Source organism: Nicotiana sylvestris, chromosome 4 (genome assembly GCF_000393655.2).
Source record: "Nicotiana sylvestris chromosome 4, ASM39365v2, whole genome shotgun sequence".
In the NCBI taxonomy this organism is placed as follows: domain Eukaryota; kingdom Viridiplantae; phylum Streptophyta; class Magnoliopsida; order Solanales; family Solanaceae; genus Nicotiana; species Nicotiana sylvestris.
In genome coordinates, this window is record NC_091060.1 from 178171924 (window position 1) to 178193046 (window position 21123).

The 21123-nt window shown below is 35.5% G+C and overlaps 2 protein-coding genes across 2 annotated transcripts; one reads left to right on the forward strand and one right to left on the reverse strand.

The window, feature by feature from the left end:
• The first annotated feature begins 868 nt into the window (after positions 1-868).
• On the forward strand, positions 869-11709 carry LOC104218795 (uncharacterized). Its single transcript, XM_009769382.2, has 15 exons — positions 869-1024; positions 1114-1342; positions 4310-4421; positions 8414-8526; positions 8636-8758; positions 9512-9702; positions 9816-9891; positions 9995-10081; positions 10188-10268; positions 10374-10406; positions 10532-10585; positions 10855-10896; positions 11011-11089; positions 11190-11260; positions 11354-11709. The coding sequence occupies exons 2-15, from the start codon at positions 1178-1180 to the stop codon at positions 11441-11443; spliced, it is 1317 nt and encodes a 438-aa protein (XP_009767684.1). The 5' UTR covers positions 869-1024; positions 1114-1177; the 3' UTR covers positions 11444-11709.
• Positions 11710-12279: 570 nt separating this feature from the next.
• On the reverse strand, positions 12280-15227 carry LOC104218796 (probable F-box protein At1g60180). Its single transcript, XM_009769383.2, has 4 exons — positions 15043-15227; positions 14245-14800; positions 13499-13672; positions 12280-13075 (listed from the first exon to the last, which is right to left on the reverse strand). The coding sequence occupies exons 1-4, from the start codon at positions 15225-15227 to the stop codon at positions 12719-12721; spliced, it is 1272 nt and encodes a 423-aa protein (XP_009767685.1). The 3' UTR covers positions 12280-12718.
• Between the last annotated feature and the right edge of the window lie 5896 nt (positions 15228-21123).

The window sequence follows — 21123 nt, forward strand, 5'->3', positions numbered from 1 at the left end:
GTCGTTATAAAAACTTCTCATTTAGGGTAAAATAGGTAAAATGAAGAGTTTAAAGTTGAATTATTTTAATTGTAGAAATGTGTCATTCTTCTTTAAACGGACCAATAAGGAAAGTGAGTCATTAAATGTATAATTTGAAGAGAAACAATGTACTTATATAGGAAACATTAATAATTAGTAATTTTTTATTGAAATTGTAACTATTCAGAATAGATCACTCCAGTCTTTTAGAATCGGAATTTTCTTTATTATTGTTATTGTTATTATTATTAGTATCAAAATAAATATGTTGAATCATTTTAATTTTAAGTCTTTGTTGAAGCATAGCTGAAATATGGCTTTACAACACCATTTTTGCAGGATCATCTTCAAAAGTCCCAAGTAACAACTAACAAGTAATTACTCTTGAAGCCTTCTTATTATATCACGTTTTAATATTACAAACTATAGAACATAAATAACATATAATAATAACAATTATTACGTTTTAATCTCAAACAAATTAAAATCGGAAATATAAATCCTCACTGAAAATAATGTGTACCAAAAAATAATAATCGAAATATACACAAACTGATTCAAAACACGAGTACAATTATATGCAGTGAGCTTTAACTTTAATATTTCATGGTTTTGCATGAACTTGCAAGCTACGCATCATTTCAACGTCGCACTTTCATTACTCTTTTGACCTAAATGACTCCTCTTGTATATTTAGTGTGCCATTATATACCCCCCACCCCCCCGAACCAAATTACAACCACTTTTCCTTTTCTCTGTTTTTACTTGCTTATCATTTAGTTGATAACTTCCTTCATTTTCTTTTCCTCAAACTGTATAAATATTTACGGAAAGCACTAGTTTCCTTAACATAATTTAGCATGCAAAAAAGAAAAAGATCATTCAAAAGATTAAAGTCATAAATTCATAGGAGACAGAGAGAAACAAATATTCTACAATGAAGTACTATATCAACTTCTTTCTCTGCTTTTAAGATCCTTCTTATGTCCTTTCAAGATTTGGGGTTAGTTGTTTTTTCCTCTTTTCTTATGTCATTTCATGACTTGGTATTATTTTACAACTTTTTCTCTTTTCTGTTTTGTTTAAATTCAGTGTTTTTGAAGCTGCAAAAGAGCAACAAAACTAGAAAACAAAGAAGTGATAGACAGAAGAAACAATGGAGAAATTTTTTGGGCTTAGCCATCTATTTATGACAGTATTTCTGAGTTGCTTCTCAACATTTATGGTGATTCCACCTATGACTGATATCACTTTATCAGCCATTTGTCCAGGCAAAGATGAATGCTCCCTTGCTATTTACCTCACCGGAATTCAACAAGCGGTAACATTTCCTCCTCCGTTTACTTTTACTTTTTTTTTTTTTTACAACTGTAACATGTCGATCCCTCGTTTTGGTTAACTGTGTCGATATAATTGTATGTGACTTGCCGGGATGGTTAAAGCTGCTTCTGAAGGGATTCAGATGCATTTTGGAACTTTCAGATATAGTTATGTCGCGATCACATAAGGGGTTCCGTGATCACAACATTACTTACATGGGGAATTCCTCCATTCTTACGTATTACGTATGATTTGAGAATGATTGGAATTCCTCTATTCTTAATTAGAAGTTTGATATCTGAGTCACTAAATAAGGAATCTTTTACTATAAAGCGTTTTCTCCTCTTAGTAGACTTATTTTACGAATCAAGATTAGTAGAAATAGTGCCAATATTCGATGTCTAAAGGGGAAAAAACGAAAGAAAGAATATAATTACTTCTACCAAAGAATGGTCCATAACCTATATTCAAGCAGTTTATGTACCGTAGACGATTTAACCTACCATGCTCCTACTACGACATTTGCATACTTAGATGATATTACCGTACTATCAAAAGGATTGGCTGCCTTAATTAGAAGTTTGATATCTCTAGTCACTAAATAGTTAAAATTTGCAAAAGTAGTTAAAACTTTTATTATGTACTATTTGAGAATGGTTGTAATTCCTCTATTCTTAATCAGAAGTTTGATATCTAAGTAACTAAATAAAGAATCTTTTACTAGGAAGTGTTTTCTCCTTTTAATAGACTTATTCTACGCGAATCAAGATTAGTTGAACCATTGATTTGAATATCCAATGTCTAAAGGAAAAAAATTATTTTATCTCCTTTTCCTTTTTATTAACATTACTTTAATTTTTTGAGTTGTAAATATACACAATACGTATAGCCATTTCAAGAAAAAAGTGGAAAATTTTTCTTTTATCATCCATGTGACTGTAGTTATCTACTCTTTGTACTTTCTTCTTCACATAGTAATGGCTTATTGCTTCCTTTTCCCCCCTCTATTATCACATCAAAATGACATTTATTCATTGCTTATCTCACAATCAACTCTCCTTGCTTTAGAGTCTCTTTTACGGATAATATCAACGTAATCTTGTCATTTGTGAATTGTCTAAATTAATTAATTGACCCGTGATTAAGTTTGAAGTAATATATTTTTGTTATTACTATATCTAACATATTATATTTGTCTTATTTTCCTGGTTACTACTCTTATTTATTATGAAATTTTACTTGAAGATATCTTTTAGCTGACCTAATAGTATAAAAATTCGTTTAAATTATTGTCAGGACATACAAGTTAAACTCTAAATAAAATCTACCATTACAATAATAACCACAATAAGATTTTTTTATCATATATATAGTGTTTTCAGTTTTCTCACTACAATAGCATATGTGCTCTAGTTTGATAAAAGAAATTATAAGTGATATAAATTCTAATACATTCACAAGTTAAATTACTACATTATATTTTCTTGTTAATTCCATTAGCCCGTCCAGAATTAGTGAAAATGGCATGAAAATAAATGTTCAATAAGAAACTAAAATTAACAACTCGAATAAAACATGAAAAAAATTAAAGAGATAAAAAAACAAAAAAAGAAAGAAAAAGAAAAAGGTGGATGCTTTTAATTCATTAGCTAGATAAAGAATCTTAGCAAGTACAGCACTATTCCCTCCGGTTCACGATAAGTAACCAGTTTCCTTTTAGCACGCCCATTAAGAAAATACTAAATCTTATACAAAAATACCTAGTATGATTAAACTACCCTTATTAAATATTGGTCACATAGTTATATTTAGTAGTCAGAAAATTTTTTAGAGATATGCACATAAGGGTAAAAGAACAAAAACAAATTGAATTTTTTCTTGATTACCTAACTGAACACTTATTTTGAACCAAAATAAAAAAGTAAACTGGTCACTTATTATGAGCCGGAGGAAGTAGTATATATCTATGTATGAATTTAGTCTCCACGCCTATGGTACGATAATAATCGATTGCATATTACATTTTTGGACCACTTTATATAGGAAGTTTCCTCGTCTAAGTCTTCTACATTGGTTCTTTAAGAAACTTCCTTCACTGGCGAATGAATTATTACTTTTTTAACTTTTTTGATCTGATTATTTCAAGAGTTCGTCATTTGTCAGTGAACAAAAGTCTCATGTTAGCTCATGTTATTGTTTGTCCTACTTCCCTCTTAAGCTACCCTTTAAAGTAAAATAAATACTTTTTTGTTTGTATTTTACTTTTTTTTGTTTAACTTGTAGTTTTTATTTGAAGCCTACTAACTCGACTAATCTAGAGTTACGCTGGTAGGGCCATTATAGGTGCCAAAACGTTCAATACCAGGAAATTATATATTTGTAATACTCGAATTTGATATCTCTAATTAAGAGCAGAGGAATCTCAACCATATATAAATAGAAGCGGATCTAAAAGCATTATATTGATGTGAGTTCCAGGAACCCAGTAGCTTTTACCCCGACCATGTATATGCATCAAAAAATTCATTAAAAATCTTTAAATATTTTACTGTGAACTCAGTTATTACTTGAGATTGATGAAGGAAACTATAAAGTTCAAATTGTGCATCCGCCTTGTATATAGAGTAGTGACTTAAAGGTTGTAGCTTCTTTTTGCGCTATCTAAATTTAGAAGTTTAATTCCGTCAATTTTTTCAACGAAAGCCTTGGAGCAACGGTAAAGTTGTCTCCGTATGACCTATAGGTCACGAGTTGAAGCCGTAGAAACAGACATTAATGCTTGCATTATGGTAGGTTGTCTACATCACACCCTTTGTGGTGCAGCCCTTCCTCGGACCTTATATAAATGCAAAATACTTTATGCATCAAACTGTCCTTTAATTCCGCCAATTTTTCATTTTGTTCCTTTCTTTTTTTCTTCTGAAATTATAAGTTTTAATGGGTATTTTTGCGCATGACTATTTTGCAGATAGTAGGAATGGGATCACTAGTGATGATGCCAATATTGGGGAATTTGTCAGACACTTATGGTAGAAAAGTGATGCTAACTGTTCCCATGACCCTTTCCATTTTCCCTCTAGGTAATTTCTTTCTCCATTTTCATCATTTCTTCTTTTCTTTTTTCTTTTTTTCCTTTTCCACTTAACTTAATGGGATATTAAAGCAATTCCACGTCTGATTTGATTGTGATTGACATTTGTGTAATTACTCCCTCCGTTTCAATTTATATGAACTCATTTGACTGGGCACGTAGTTTAAGAAAAGAGAGAAGACTTTTGAACTTGTGGTGTAAAATGAGGCACATATATTTTGTGTGGCTATAAATCATTGTATAAAAGTAAATTGTTTCCAAATAAGAAAAGGGGTCATTCTTTTTGGCACGGACCAAAAAGGAAATAGATTCACATAAATTGAAACGGAGGGAGTAGTATTTAAGAGAACTTTTAGGCCTCAAGGGTTGGTGAGTGGTCAAGGGTGACCCAACAAGTTTTGTAGTCTAAAGTCAAATTTTATAAGGGGTTTTAACTTTTATTTTTAAAAAAAATATTTATTTATTTGAAATCTACTTTTCTAGTGTTTCTTAGATACGAAATTATGAATAATTTTTTTTATAATCAATAACTCCTACGTAATAAGTTTTTCTTAATTGTATGTAGCTAATTTATTTTATATTTCTTGAGACATTGATGATCTTAGATAAGATTTTATCAATTTTAATTTTGAAAACTTCTTTCCGCTGAAGCGACGGTAACAAGAGTTATTAACATTATTCCATAAGCAATATAGGCATTGGAAAAAGAATCAAATCTTTATATTTGACCGAGTGTATCAATTAAACTGTTATCTTCTAATTGCACTATTTTTCCTAATATTTTTAATTCCGAAAATAAATCTAAACCATCAATATCGAATTGACTATTATGCTCTAAGGAACATTCAAGATTAATGCAATATTTTTTCAAATTTTCATCATGTAGTAATCTTAATTTTTACTGCTAAATAGATAACCAAAAATATTTTCATATATTTCGAATTGTTTAAATCTATTTTGAAGTGAAAAAATACCTTTGTCTAATGTATATAAAGTAATCACTTCACAGGACTCTTCGAAAGATTTTGAAATTTTATTATCAACATTCTCGTCAAATTGTTACTTCCTATATATCACACGCTTCTTACGAAATTCGGGTTCAATATTCATTACAAGTGCAATTTTCTTGGCACAAATCATATCAGTTGCAAATCCTTCTTCTCAATACTTGTTAAACAAAGAAATCTAAATTTTTTTACTTCACATAACCTTTTTTTAAACTTATACATAGCCTATTAGGCGTAACAAAAAATGGGCCCCCACAAATATGGGGCCTAAATCAATTGTTTTACTTGCTTTATGAAATGGTCGCCCCTGTAAGTGGTTTCCCACATAGGATACCTGGGATCGGTTCCTCTCATCAGCAGCCTGCTCAGTCAAAACTCGTCGTAGTAGGCGTGCCTAGTGCGATTTACATTTCTCGTATTGTTTGCGAGCTATTACATAGTGAGCAGGTTATCCAGTGCGCACCCAAAAGGTAGAGATGCGGGTTTTTATGGGAATTTTCCGGGGAAAAAAAAAAGAAAAAAAAAAGATGTCGTCTTAATTCATTCAGTTAAGTGGATTTTTAGGCCCATTTTTCAGTGGTGCACAAAATGATGGATAATTGGAGGGGCATTTGCATCTATACCCGCTTTTTGTGTCACGTTTTAATTTGTGCCCGCTTTGCAAAAAAAATTGCAAGTGTACCCGTTTTTTCGCATAACTTCAGCATACGGGGCTGAAGTAGCAAAGACAATCGCAAAACTTCAGCATTCTCGTAGCCGGGCCTGAAGTTTAGCTCTAGAGCTGAAGTTTTTGTTTTGTAACTGTCGAACTTCAGCTCTAGAGCTGAAGTTTTTGTTTGTAACTGGCAAACTTCAACTCTAGAGCTGAAGTTTTTGTTTGTAAGCTTCAGCTCTAGAGCTGAAGTTTTTGTTTTGTAACTGTCAAACTTCGACGCTAGAGCTGAAGTTTTTATTTGTAACTGGCTTTTTGTTTGTAAGCTTCAGCTCTAGAACTGAAGTTTGACAGTTATAAAACAAAAACTTCAGCTCTAGAGCTGAAGTTTTTATTTGTACTAATATTTTACTTGGCTCTCCTCTTCTGGAGTCGAATTTTTTTAATCACTTGACTGCTTTTTCTATACTTAGCAAAGACAACTATAATCACTGGTGATTTCATATGGATAACTCTTTGTACTTTTTGTAGCTAAGATGAGAGTAGTTAATCTGTCATTTATCCTTAATTATGGTGGTTCTTTGTTTAGGCGAAAAGTTGCTACAAATTACTTGGCCTACTTGTCATAGTTGTGTTTGTGTACGTATATCTTCCCTTCAAATATGTTACTCCATTCTACTTCATCACAGGTTGCCGTTTTTGAGCTCAATAGATGACTCGTTCCACTTCATGAAAAATCTGAACAAACAGTTAAGTTAAATCCATAATTATGCTTACGTAAAAGAATATTAATTGAGACAAAACGAAGAAGAAATAATCTGCACCAACAACATCAGAAGAAAGAAGAAGAAAACGAAGGAGGAGAAGAGGAGGAGAAAGGGGCCTGAAGTTATTTAAAAAGTGGGTACAAGTTAAAAAAATTTAAAAAAATGGGTATAGGTTAAATGGGGGTGACTAAATAGGACGCCCCGTGCAATTTTTACATAATTGAATTTAAGTTACATACTCTGATAATGTAAAACAAAATTATATTATCAGTGAATATTAATATGTAATAGCATGGAAGTTGAACTCAAAGAAAATGTAACATTGAGAAACAATGAAAAGACAAATTCCTAAAAGATTATCCAAATGCCAAGTTAGACAACTTAATTTGTTCTCTTTCTTTGCTATACCTTTTCTTTTTCAAAATTTTTTTTCCTATTATCCATATAAAAAATAGGAAAATTAAAAGGTATTAGTATAAAGCACGTACGCATAAAATATTTGTTTTCTCATAGCCCACTATATATATAGTACTCTATTAATTAAATTTGTTGCTTTCAATCTCTTTTTCTGAAACCTACAACCTATTTAAACTTAGTTTTCATCACCTAAAAGAAGAGGACTGAAAGTGGAAACTGATATTGCTTTCTCTTTTCCTCCACTCTACGTCCTTTTCTTTCTTTAGTTTCTTTTCTTTTCCTTTTTCCCTTTATCAACACTTCTCCATATGGTGGCAATTGATCAAACAAGATTTTCTTTCTTTGTTTATTTGTGGTTTTTCTTTTTCTATAGAAAGATAGATGCCGCTATAAAACATATCATTTTATAGTATTTTCGATCTTTTAAAATAGGAAATACAGTACAAAATGGATAACAAGTCCACGATGATCAACAATGCATTTTGTTTCAAATTTTACTTTGAGACTATATATCACCTAATATAAAGAGGATATTTATGTACATAAAAAGAATTTTAATTAGCGTTGCTCTGATGGTAAGTAACCCCCACTTCCAACCGAGAGGTTGTGAGTTCGAGTCTCCCCAAGAGCAAGGCGGGAAGTTCTTGGAGGGAAGGATGCCGGGGGTCTATTTGGAAACAGTCTCTCTACCCTAGGGTAGGGGTAAGGTCTGCGTACATACTACCCTCCTCAGACCCCACTAAGTGGGATTATACTGGGTTGTTGTTGTTGTACGTTAGCTTTTATTGAGTGTGACTCATAGTTATTAGTTAGTAGTATCATTTACCAATGAATGACTCAGCTTATGAGATGATTGAATAACCGAATGAAAGCAATTTACTTTGAATACATAGTTGATATTCTTAAAGAAACATCTAATGAATTATGAATTCAATCCACTTAAACTTCATTTTGGACGGAACAAATTTACTAATTCTTAAACATTTAATTAAATCAAAGTAACAAAAAAATAACAACTTGCTGATATAGGTTTGTATGATATGCTGCGATACGAATTTTTTTAGTTAATAAAATCGAAATGAAAATATTACACTACTGTCTTGAAAATCTGACAATTGTTTTATTGAAATGGAAACAGTGATATTAGCCTACAGCAGGACAAAGTACTTCTTCTACGCTTACTACGTCCTAAGAACTCTCATTGCCATGATTTGCGAAGGAAGTGTTCAGTGTCTTGCTCTTGCCTATGTGGTAATTCTCATACCTTAAATACATATACAAGATTGTTGTAGAAACCCGTAAACTTCAAACTCAGGATCCGCCTATGCTTACAAAAATATGAATGGTTTCTATATTTCAGGCTGATAATGTTCCAGAAAGTCGACGAGCCTCCGTTTTCGGAGTCCTCTCAGGGATTGCCTCTTCTGCTTTTGTTTGTGGAAACCTCTCTGCTCGCTTCCTCTCCACTGCTTCCACTTTCCAAGTATGAGACATATCTTCAATTATGATTTAAGTTAATGTTCAAGTTCTATACATTGGTAGTAAAAAAAAAGAACGCGATTAAGTCAGTTATAAAGTAACTATAAGACAAGTGAGGCTTGCTCAGTTGGTAAAAGCACCTCCACCTACGACCGTTAGGTCTTGGGTTCGAGTCACCATGGAGGGGAAGTGTGGAAACACTATAGATCCTCCTAATTTGGGAGGGGTTAAAAAAAAGAAAAGATATAAAGTAACTATAAGTAAATCTCCGTGGAAACAAAATATTAAGTAATTTGACCCTTGTACTCGAAGCTCACTGTGTAGAGTGGAATGGAGGGAGTACGTAGCTTATTTTTTAATTTACCATTTCATGCTTATTGTCATGGCGTATCCAATGTAGAGGCTATGGGTTCATCTGAAGTCTGAACTCATAACTTTTGCTCATATCTTGTTTTCTGCCTGAACAACAACAGTAAACCCAGTGTGTTCTCATAAGTGGAGCAAGGGGAGGATAATGCACCCCTTGCTCCTACCTTTAAAAAGGTAAAGAGGATGTTTTTGGTAGACCCTCGGCTCAGGAAAGATAAAAGGGAAGGGGCAAGCTTTCTGCCTAAAAAGTTACTACAATTAAATACGTACAAACAATAAATTTTAAACCTATTAAATTAGATGGGATGTGATAGAATCGCGAATCTGAACCCATAAATTTCAAATCCTGAATCCGCCGCTGCTTATTATTGAAAGTTAATATGTGTAGGTTGCTGCAGCAATGGCAGTGATAGCTTTAGTATACATGAAGATGTTCCTCCCGGAGTCAGTAACAAAAGGTAACATTTGTTCAAAGGAAACAGAGACCATTTGTCTTTTGGAAAATTCTCCCAAGAAAGGCTTCCAATTTTTCAAGACATTGCCTTCTTTCAGCGATATGCTCTGCTTATTAAAGACCAGGTTAGAGTCGAACGCACATATAATAAGATTACACTCATTCTGAACGTATCGACTTTAGATCCTATGATTGCATCCTATAAATACTTATATATAGTTATTTGAATACTTTGCAGCTCAACATTTTTACATGCAGCTGTTGTTTCTTTCTTTGTCAATGTTGCACAAGTTGGAGTTGAGGCTTCTTTACTTGTAAGTTTGATTTTCAATGTTATTTACAAGAAATTAGTTTATATTTCTATTTATTGGAGGACTTCAATTACAAGTTAATTGGTTTTCATCAAAATCAATGCAGTATTTTTTGAAGGCGCAATTTCATTTTAACACAGATCAATTTGCTGATTTGTTGATAATTTCTGGTATAGCAGGATCCATATCACAGGTAAACTTGATTTTGGCTCATTTTTTATTTTGTATGTTCATTGTTCTTTTTTTTTTTTCTGTTAAATTCATTCTTTATATTTCTGGTTTCTTTTGAATTATTGCAGCTACTTCTCATGCCCATATTAGCTCCTGCTCTTGGAGAAGAAAAGTTGCTTTCTGTTGGACTCTTATTCAGTTGTCTTCATGTACAAAGCTAATTTTATCTATCTATCTTAATTACATCTATTTTTCATTGTTGAAAGTATTCAGTAATCTCTCTATACTGATATTGTCTCCAATTTAAAATGCAGATGTTACTTTACAGTATTGCTTGGTCCTCTTGGGTAGTAACCTCACTTCTTTACCAGTCCATTTCATATGTTTTTACTGTTTTTTTCTCTTTATGTTATGTTGTTTTAATGCCTCATCCAATTTTCCAGATGAATAAGGATTTTGCTAATGTGTGCAGGTCCCTTATGCAAGTGCTTTGATCTCTGTGTTTTCTATTTTCGCAATGCCATGTGTAAGTTAATTTCAATAATCCTTCTGTTGTTCATTAGTTTAAACATTAAAAAAAAGGGCACCCGATGCACTAAGCTCCCGCTATGCGCGGGGTCCGGGGAAGGGCCGGACCACAAGGGTATATCGTACGCAGTCTTACTTTGCATTTCTACAAGAGGGTGTTTCCACGGCTCGAACCCATGAGTTCCTGGTCACATGGCAACAACTTTACCAGTTACGCCAAGGCTTCCCTTCATTAGAATTTTGATAAACCCTTCGTCTTAACTGCAGTTAAAGAGCATTGCATCTAAGCAAATTGGACCAAATGAGCAGGTACATTTTCAAGAATTGCTACAACTTGCTCACAATATGATATTACTATTACAAAAGAATCATTGTCTATTACCTTGCCCACAACCTGATTTTAGTTTTATTTTCTCCTTTCAGGGAAAGGTTCAAGGATGCATCACAGGCATATGTTCATTTGCAAGTGTAGTTTCTCCTCTAATTTTTAGCCCTTTAACAGGTAGCTAAACTAACATAACCCCTTTTATTCTGCCAATTCTCTGCTATCATTTTTCCAGACCTAAGTCAACTTAATCTAACTAACATGGTGTTTCTTCTAGCTTTATTTCTGTCGCAAAATGCACCCTTCCATTTCCCAGGATTCGGTATAGCCTGTGCTGCCTTTGCATCAGTAAGCACTTTAGCCTTATTTACATATCTTCTGTTGCACTTTCTCTTTAGTTCTAGTAAGATCTTGTATGTAATACGATCGATGATACTGCAGATGCTGGCCTTTATTCAGAGTCTCATGATAAGGCCAGATGATACTGTGATCAATTGCAGTCCAAATGATTCAGACTCAGGAGAGCCATAATATTTGGAATTGGAGTACGAGGCTCTAAAGTCTAAATCAGATTGTGTATAGTTCAATTTATTTATTTAACTTTTATCAATAGTTTATTTATTTATGTCATTCTGAAGCCAATCCAAAGTTCAGACAGATGAACCTCCAAGAGAAGGCTCCCATGTACCTTTGGTAATTAAATTGTAGTTACTCAAGTATCTTCTTAATAGGATTAAGAATCTATAGAAATGTATGATTATCAAAGTAGATATTGAAGGTTCTTTTTATGTTATTTATTCTTAGAAGTGAATGCAATATGATGCATCACCATTTCCTTTATTTTCATGAAATCTTCCTAATACTAGTACTAGTAAATATAAAAATAGAGAATGCAACCCACAGTTAGAGCTGCTAACCCCGTTTGTCCATAAATTTTTTTTCCCTTTTTTTAAATAATTAAAAAAATAATTATTTATCCATAAAATTTTGCAAGTTTTTGAAAAAAAATGGAAAATGAGTTTTTCCAAAACCAAAAAGTAGTTTTGACCACTTTTTCAAAATTTTGCAGAATTTTTTTTCCCCACTCACAAAACTGCAACAAATTTCCAAGTGAAATGTGTGTTCAAACATAATTTCAAATTCCAAATACTACCATTTTTCAACTTAATTTCAAATACTATTCTTTTTCAAAAATTACAGTTTTTATGTCCAAACGCCTACTTAAATTACACGATTCTACTGCAGCCAACTAAAATCTGACTGAAGAATGGCAATTTCATGTGAATTAAATCAACCATTATTATTATAACCTTAATTTCAAATAAAAAGATTCAACAGCATTATGAGCCTCAATCGCAAACTGCTTCTAATTATTTTGAGGTCAACAAACAATGCAGACCCCTTTATTTCCAAGAAAATAGCCAAAAAGGGAACCATTTCACATTCATAGACCTTGATGCAACTGACAAAGCTAGGTAGCAAAAGACAACACTTCATAAGGCTACTTATCACTAAAAATGTGGCTTGTAGATGTGCTCATCTTAGTAGATCAAGGAAAACAAGTGTTGCGAGGAAATCTCAATGCATATATACAACATCTACACTGCAACAAACAAAAGCTTCAAGAGATACCAAGCTACCATAACTTTCAGTATGCCACAAGGGTAAGTTCAACAGAGTAGAAACTTGTCACGTAGAGAGGCTAAAGGTCCATGATTGCATAAGCAGTTTATCATAAAACTCAATTAAGGCGAAATTTCTCGTATCCTGAGACAGAAAATTACTTGCAGTCTAGTCATGGAAAGCTTACTCCTGGAAGATAATTACAGGATCGGCGTAGGATCTTGCACAACCTAACAATTTCTCAGCCAATTGAGATAAAAGTGGGGACTCACAGTTCATTGAACATCTCTTGCACTTTCTTTTCTCTGATGTGATAGTGAACTTCTCCAAAATCGTTGAACTCTTCAACAGGAATTCTGAAAGTTTGAAAAGCTTTCTTAATTGCCATTGGAAACTATACTTCAAGCACACCCCGAATGAGATGCCAATCTTAACATTCTTGAGGTTGGGAAACTGAAAGCTTGAAATCCGACTCTCCATATCATTATTATCTCCTTTGGCCGAATATCTTGACTCAAAGCGGCGGCAGGAACTATCATACTGGAGACAGAAAATATATTCAGGATCAAATGCAGTTAAGCCTAATGAAACTGCAGAAAGGTACAAAAATTGATTTCACAGTAGAAGTGTCTTGTCATAAAAATTTCAGAACCAACGAATCCTAATGGTACATGGAAAATGATTAAGAGGGCTGTTCCAATCATAAGATTCATCGAGCACGTAACCTAACCAAAGAGTGATAGCGCAACAGTACTTTTTGTTTCGAAGCTCATTTGCCTCAAAGAAAGCAACAACACCATCCATATTAATGTGAAGCTTTATAGTGACAAAAGCAAGCTTCTTACGGATAATTACAGATATATTTGCATTCTCCTTCAGAAACAACTTCCTGGGAGGGGAGGTTGTTCAAATTTCATCAAATGAATAGACGTAAGAAGAAAAGAAAATGTTCCAGGAAGTTACCGGCATAATGGCGATGTCTATGTTGAGTGTGTCCGCATGAGGTGACGCTCGCAAAAGTCCAGCTACTCCATGCAAATTAAATTCTCCTATAAGCAACTCTAGTGTAAGATATTTGCATTTCAGGTCTGGAATCAGCACCCATGGCACCCCTTCAAACTTCAAGGCGCACAGGACCTGGTGCAGTGAAACAAATGAAACCAATAAAGAATGGAGAAAGCATTAACAACAAAAAGAAAGTACTCCACAGCAGAGAGATAGTGACGTGACAAATCTAAAACACTTTAAGCAACATCAATGTAAAAAGATCTTTGTTGCAAGATGTATCTTTTTCCGGTATCATAAAAGAAATATCCAATTTTGAAAAGTGACAAACGGATTGCAAAAAGGCACAGAAAGCTGCACCTTTCTGTAATTAATCATGTTGCGCTTATAAACAACTAAAGCCCACTCCCCAAGCAGAGCTTGCATTTTCAAACATATCTCCTTTCTTATAGGAATTATAAAGACTTTAAAAAGTTGAATATACTTGGTTGATTTACCCCTTCTTGCTATTACAATCAATATCTCAGGTAGTTAAAAAAAAAATTATCTGTTCAGCGCTTAGAAAAAAAACTCCATCTAGAAAATCTAAGAATGAATTGTTGTTTGTGAAATTTGTGCAAAGGTTCTCAATGTATAATGTTTTTATTCTATAACGACTAGTAAACATCAATAGAGAAATAGGGACTTTTGAATTAAAAACAAACCTCTCTGAAGCAATTTCCAATTGATAGCTCGGTTGCATAACTCAACTTATGAAGGTAATCTTGCACGAGTGTCCTCAAAACTTGATGAGAATAATCACAATTTTCTTCCTCATCATCAAAACCACCTGTACCTAAAGCCCCGATTCCTTTGATACATTTATTGTTGAAAGTAAGCTTAGCATTAACTAAGGAAGACACATCGACAAGCCTACACATGAGATTATAAAAATTTCCTGAAATCTCCAAATGTTGAAGATAGGGGGCAATAATTTCCAAAGAACCATCATTTTCGGCATCAGGCTGCCAATGGCCTGCCAATGTTAGTCTCTTCAAATTCGAGGACTTAATTTCAAGACGACTAAAACCCCCGAAGAATGACAACTCCAGAGTTTCCAAAGCAGGACAACCTGATAGTAAGTTCACAATATCGTCGTCATCTAAACTTATTAGATACAGATTTAGCCTCTTTAGAGAGTTCCAAACTATGGCCAGTCCTTTATCAAACACCCAGTGGCTCAAATTCAATGTAATTAGTGACGAACAATATAAGTTAGTTCTTCATCATCTGAACATAATATAATATCCTCCACTTTTCTTTCAACAGCAAAATTAATCCATCGGCTGGTTTCCAACTCAAAGTTCCATCTAGACATGTAATCAAAATCGAGTTTGAATTTTTTTATTTTGGAACTAGTACAATGAGTTAAAACGTGGTCAACAAAGTATATGAATTTTTCTGTCTTGTAATTACTGTTAATGAAATGGAAGTTATAAATTGAATACCAAAGGAAACGCCACCGTTTTGAGAGAACACAGGATGCGACGGCATCTTTGGTAGGCAAAAGAGAGAGGATTTGTACCAAAAGTGCGTCCGGCAACTGAATAAAACGGTCTAGGGTTTCTTCAACTCCATTATTTTGTTTCTTCGACATTGAATCTCTCAAATTAGAACCGCCATTTTTGCGGGAATGGAGTGACGCCATGATTTCGAAATTCCTCAAAGGTGGGCCCTCGTCTTGGTTTTGTATACATGGGCCTTTTCCGAGATTTATTATTGAGAATTTTTCACAAAGCACCATCTTTTAGTCCTAATTAGTCATTTATAAATACTCTTTGTTATATTACGTTCTATAGATACCTTTTATGTTTTTATACAATGTATTTCATGTATTTAAACGGTTGTATTCATTAATACAAGAAAAAAATAGGCGTAAAAACGGGAAATCCAGCTAAGTGTTATCTGTATTTAACTGTATTCAAGCGAATTTTTAGCTGTATTAAACTGTATTCAAGCGAAATTTCAGTGAAATACAGTAACTTTTTTGCGCAAATTCTAGGAACTTAAACTTGTTAAAAACGGAAGGAAATCAAATCACATGATAGTCTCCTAATTTAACTCAAAGAACTAAAACGTGTACACACTAATTTGTATTTTGCTTAAAGAAAGCAACTCAAAAACGTGAAAAGAAGGAAAAATCAGAGCAACACATCTGATCGAACTTCTCAATTCTCTTCTCTTTTTTTTCTATTGAATACAATAAAATACAATTGAATACAGCTGAATAAATACAACTAACTTCTGCTGAATAAAATAGTTGAATATAACTAACTACAACTGAATACAGTTGTATAAAACACTTGAATACTACTGCCGAATAAAATAGTTAATTACAACTTTTTAATACATCTAAAATATATAAATGAATGCTGCTGAATACATGTGAATACAGTTTCACCTCTTTCATCTGTAAACATGGCTTTCGACAAAATCAAGGTTGAAAACCCTATCGTTGAGATGGACGGTTAGATCTCTTTCTCCTTTACTTTCTCTATCTCTATATTTCTTCCTTTTTTCTTGCTGAAATTTGTTGTTTTATAGATCTGTTTTTGTATGCCAAATAATAATAAAGATTGATAATGCTGTGAAAATACAGAGAGGACAATGAATTGGAGTAACGTGGGTATGTGGGAGAAGAGAGTAGAGGTGATAATGGCGGAGAAATAGAGATTTAGAGAGGGGGAAGATTTATGAAACGTGGGTTTATGGGAGAAGAGGGTAAAATGTATGGAAGAAGAGAGAGAGAAGCTGGTCAGAAGAGATATACGCTAATTAGGTGAGAGAAAATATAAAAAATGAGAGAGAAAAATATTTTGTAGCATATATGGTGCCTTAATTGTAGGATGGAACTATATTTAGATTTTTTGCTATAAACTATAAAAGGTATTTATAGGATGTAATATTTTAGAATGGTATTTATTTAATATAAATAGGGTACTAACCTATTCTATAGGTGGTAAAATTTCCTTTATTATTTATTTATATTTTTTTTTAAAAATGTTTGACCTAAATAGCAACTCACTCAATTAATTAAACTAAAAATAGCCGGATAATGTATAACATAAGTATTATCTATATATAATATGTGTATAATTATATATAATTAATGTATAATCTATGTATACAACAATAACAACAATAACGACCCAGTATAATCCCACAAGTGGGGTCTGGGGAGGGTAATATGTACGCAGACCTTACCCCTACCCCGAAGGATAGAGAGGCTGTTTCCAGGAGATCCTCGGCTCAAAAAAAAATAGGAGCCGATATATTAGTACCATAAAAATGCATAATAAAATAACAGCAATATAAGAGATATGAAATACAAAATACGAGATACGAAATAGATGGCTGGTATAGTAAAACTAGCAGGTAAAACCCTGCATCAATAGACGACCAATGACATTCTTAGTCTAACTCCTAACTGGCTAGTCTCACTCTATTGTGCTGTAGAAATATTCACAAGTTTCCCCTAACCTACAACCTTAATGCTCGACCTCCATAGTTCCCTGTCAATGGTCATGTCCTCAGTAATCCTAAGTCGCGCCATGTCCTGTCTGATCACCTCTCCCCAATACTTCTTAGGTCGCCCTCTACCTCTCTGCGTGCCTACTACAGCCAGTCGCTCACACCTCCTCACCGGTGCATCAGTGCTCCTCCTCTGAATGTACCCGAACCATTTGAGTCTTACTTCCCGCATCTTGTCCTCCATAGGGGCCACGCCCACCTTCTCTCGAATATCTTCATTCCTAATCTTATCCATCCTTGTATGCCCGCACATCCATCTCTGCTACTTTCATCTTCTGGATGTGTGAGTTCTTTACCGGCCAACATTCAGTTCCATATAACATGGCAGGCCTAACCACTGCTCTATAAAACTTACCTTTTAGTAACGGTGGCACTTTCTTGTCACACAAGACTCCCGACGCTAACCTCCACTTCATCCACCCCACCCCTATACGGTGTGTGACATCCTCGTCAATCTCCCCGATCCCCTGAATAACCGATCCAAGGTACTTGAAACTACCCCTCTTGGGAATGACTTGAGAGTCAAGCCTCACTTCAACTCCCGCTTCCGTCGGCTCAACTCCAAATTTGCACTCGAGGTATTCCGTCTTCGTCCTGCTCAACTTGAAACCTTTAGACTCAAGAGCATGTCTCCAAATCTCTAGCCTCTCGTTGACGCCGCCTCGTGTCTCGTCAATTAGAATAATGTCATCAGCAAATAGCATGCACCATGGCACCTCCCCTTGAATATGATGAGTCAGTGCATCCATCACCAGGGCAAATAGGAATGGGCTGAGCGCAGACCCTTGGTGCAACCCCGTAATAACTGGAAAGTGTTCAGAGTCGCCTCCTACTGTCCTAACCCGAGTCTTAGCTCCAGCATACATGTCTTTAATCACCCTAATATAGTCAACCGGGACCCCTTTATCCTCTAAGCAGCTCCATAAGACCTCCCTAGGAACCCTATCGTACGCTTTCTCCAGATCAATAAACACCATGTGGAGATCCTTCTTCCTATCCCTGTACTGTTCCACCATCCTCCTAATAAGATGGATAGCTTCTGTGGTAGATCGTCCCGGCATGAACCCGAACTGGTTGTCTGAAATAGACACCGTCCTTCGCACTCTCATTTCTACCACTCTCTCCCAAACTTTCATGGTATGACTTAGTAATTTGATGCCCCTATAGTTGTTACAGCTCTGGACATCACCTTTGTTCTTATACAACGGGACCATTGTACTCCACCTCCACTCTTCAGGCATCCTATTAGTCTTGAATATAACACTAAACAATGCAGTAAGCCATTCCAAGCCTGCTCTACCCACACACCTCCACAGTTCAATCGGAATTTCGTCTGGCCCGGTAGCTCTGCCCCTTCTCATCTTACGCATTGCCTCCCTAACTTCATCGATCTCAATATCCATACAATTACTTAATTCATGGTTACTGTCGGCATTCCTCAATTCCCCAAGTATAATATCCTGATCCCCTTCTTCACTTAGAAGTTTATGAAAGTAGGTCTGCCACCTCCTCTTAATCTGGTCATCTCCCATCAAAACTTTGTCGTCATCATCTTTTATGCACCTCACTTGGTCCAGATCCCGAGTTGTCCTCTCTCTCGCCTTAGCGAGTCGGAATAACTTCTTCTCCCCACCTTTGTTCCTTAGTTCCTCATACAGACGAGCAAAAGCTGTCGTCTTAGCCTCCGTCACTGCCATCTTCGCCTCCTTCCTAGCTACCTTATACCTTTGACTGTTCTCTCTCTTCTCCTCCTCGTCAGTGCTCCCTACTAACCGCGGGTAAGCCGCCTTCTTTGCTTCCACTTTACCTTGGACAACTGCATTCCACCACCAATCTCCTTTGTGGCCACCATTGTGGCCCGTAGATATCCCTAACACCTCTCTCGCCGCCTTTCTTATACAGTCCGCCGTCATCGACCACATTGTGTTTGCGTCCCCACTACTTCTCCAAGCTCCCATTGCCGATAACCTTCCTTCCAACTCCTTAGCTTTATCCTTAGTTAAGGCGCCCCATCTAATCCTGGGGCATCCTTGTACTGACCTCTTCTTCCTCTTTATCATAATACAAATGTCCATCACCAAAAGCCTATGCTGTGTTGAGAGGGTCTCACCTGGGATAACCTTGCAATCCTCGCACAACCTTCTGTCGCATCTCCTGAGGAGGAGATAGTCAATCTGAGTCTTCGCCACCGAACTTTGGTAAGTAACCAAATGTTCATCACGCTTCGTAAAACTCGAGTTCGCAATGACTAGATCGAAAGCCTTGGCAAAGTCCAACAACGAAATGCCCCCTCCGTTCCGCTCCCCGAAACCAAAGCCGCCATGCACCTCAGTGTACCCACCTGCAGATGACCCAATATGACCATTGAAATCTCCTCCTATGAATAACCTCTCAGAAGGCGGTATACTACGAACAATCTCATCCAACCCCTCCCAAAAGCGCCTCTTAATATCCTCATCCAAGCCTGCTTGCGGTGCGTACGCGCTAACGACATTTAAAGTACCCTCACCCACCACCAACTTAATAGTCATTAGTCTATCATTCACCCGCCTGACCTCTACCACGGACTCTCTAAGATGGCTATCTACCAGGATACCCACTCCATTCTTACCCCTCAAGACCCTAGAGTACCACAACTTATACCCATCCATGTTTTTCGCCCTCGATCCGACCCACCTAGTCTCCTGGACACACGCTATATTAATCTTCCTCTTCTGCAAGATTTTCGCCAACTCTATGGATTTACTCGTTAGTGAACCTATGTTCCATGACCCGATTCTCAACCTATAGGCTCCCTTGCCCCCTCTACCTCCCCTGCTACCCGACCCACCCCTGACCCCAGCCCCACACTCTGCCCCACCCGAGGACATGCCCTTATTCTATCATCCCAGACTGTAGCCACTACACATACAACAATCTAGAGAAGACTCGCTAGTGCACAACAGACAACAAATCAAACTAGAAGGAAACAAGTGGTAACTAGTATCCTAGTTGAAAGGTTTAACTATTGCGAAGTAAAGTAACAGTATATTTAGCTAACACCAAAAGGGAAACAGTAAAACAGGAGGTACCAACTCCCGATAACAAAACCTGTGGCTGATTTGCTGTACTCGATGTAGTTGTACGCTCACGCACCACTTCCTACCGCCCTTTGTTGACGCTCGCCCATGTTGCTTTCCTTTGCCAGTGCTCGTGCGCCCAACTTGTCTCCAATACTCCGAGAATTCCTATTTTAGGGCAGCGAACTGGGGCGTTGGCTTTGGATCTACCGAACTCCGACCTCAAACTTGCTAACTCAAATGATTGTTAAACGATGCAATAGGCAACAAAATGCACTACTTGTATTTAAAACCAACATCAAGAGACAAAAGAAAAGAAAAGATTTTTTCAAGGCAAAATTATAAGAACGAATGAGAGCAGTAGCTTTTAAGAGTCATCGAGTGGCGGCCCCGAGTCCGTATAATCTATGTATATCGTCTAGAAAAAGTAAACAATGAAACTGGCCGGCTATTTGGGTAAAAAACACTAAATTTAACGGAAATGAGTACTAGTCTAGTACTCCCTCCGTCTCATATTATGTGTCGTGTTTCTCTTTTACACGCACCTTAAGAAATATTAATTAGAAAAAGGATTGGACTATTCTACTCTTATTTATGTCTTAAAATATAATCTCTCTTCATTGAATATTTATTCTATTTTTATGTGTTATTTCTATCTTCAAGAACAATTATTACTAAGGGTAGAAAAGAAAAAAATAATTAATTTTGTCTTGAACTTCTAAAATGACAAATAATTTGAGACAACTATTTTTAGCAACCACGACTGTTAATATGAGATAGAGGGAGTATATTATAGGTCACCTAATAGCACGATCTAGCCAGTTTTTGGACTGGTCATTCAAAAATATCCAACGTTTGCAAAGTAATTGAAAAATAGCCACTATTTTGCTGCAACACAGAAAGTTCCAGCATAATATACTGGAGATCGGTGCACATGTGTATGAACTTCCAGCA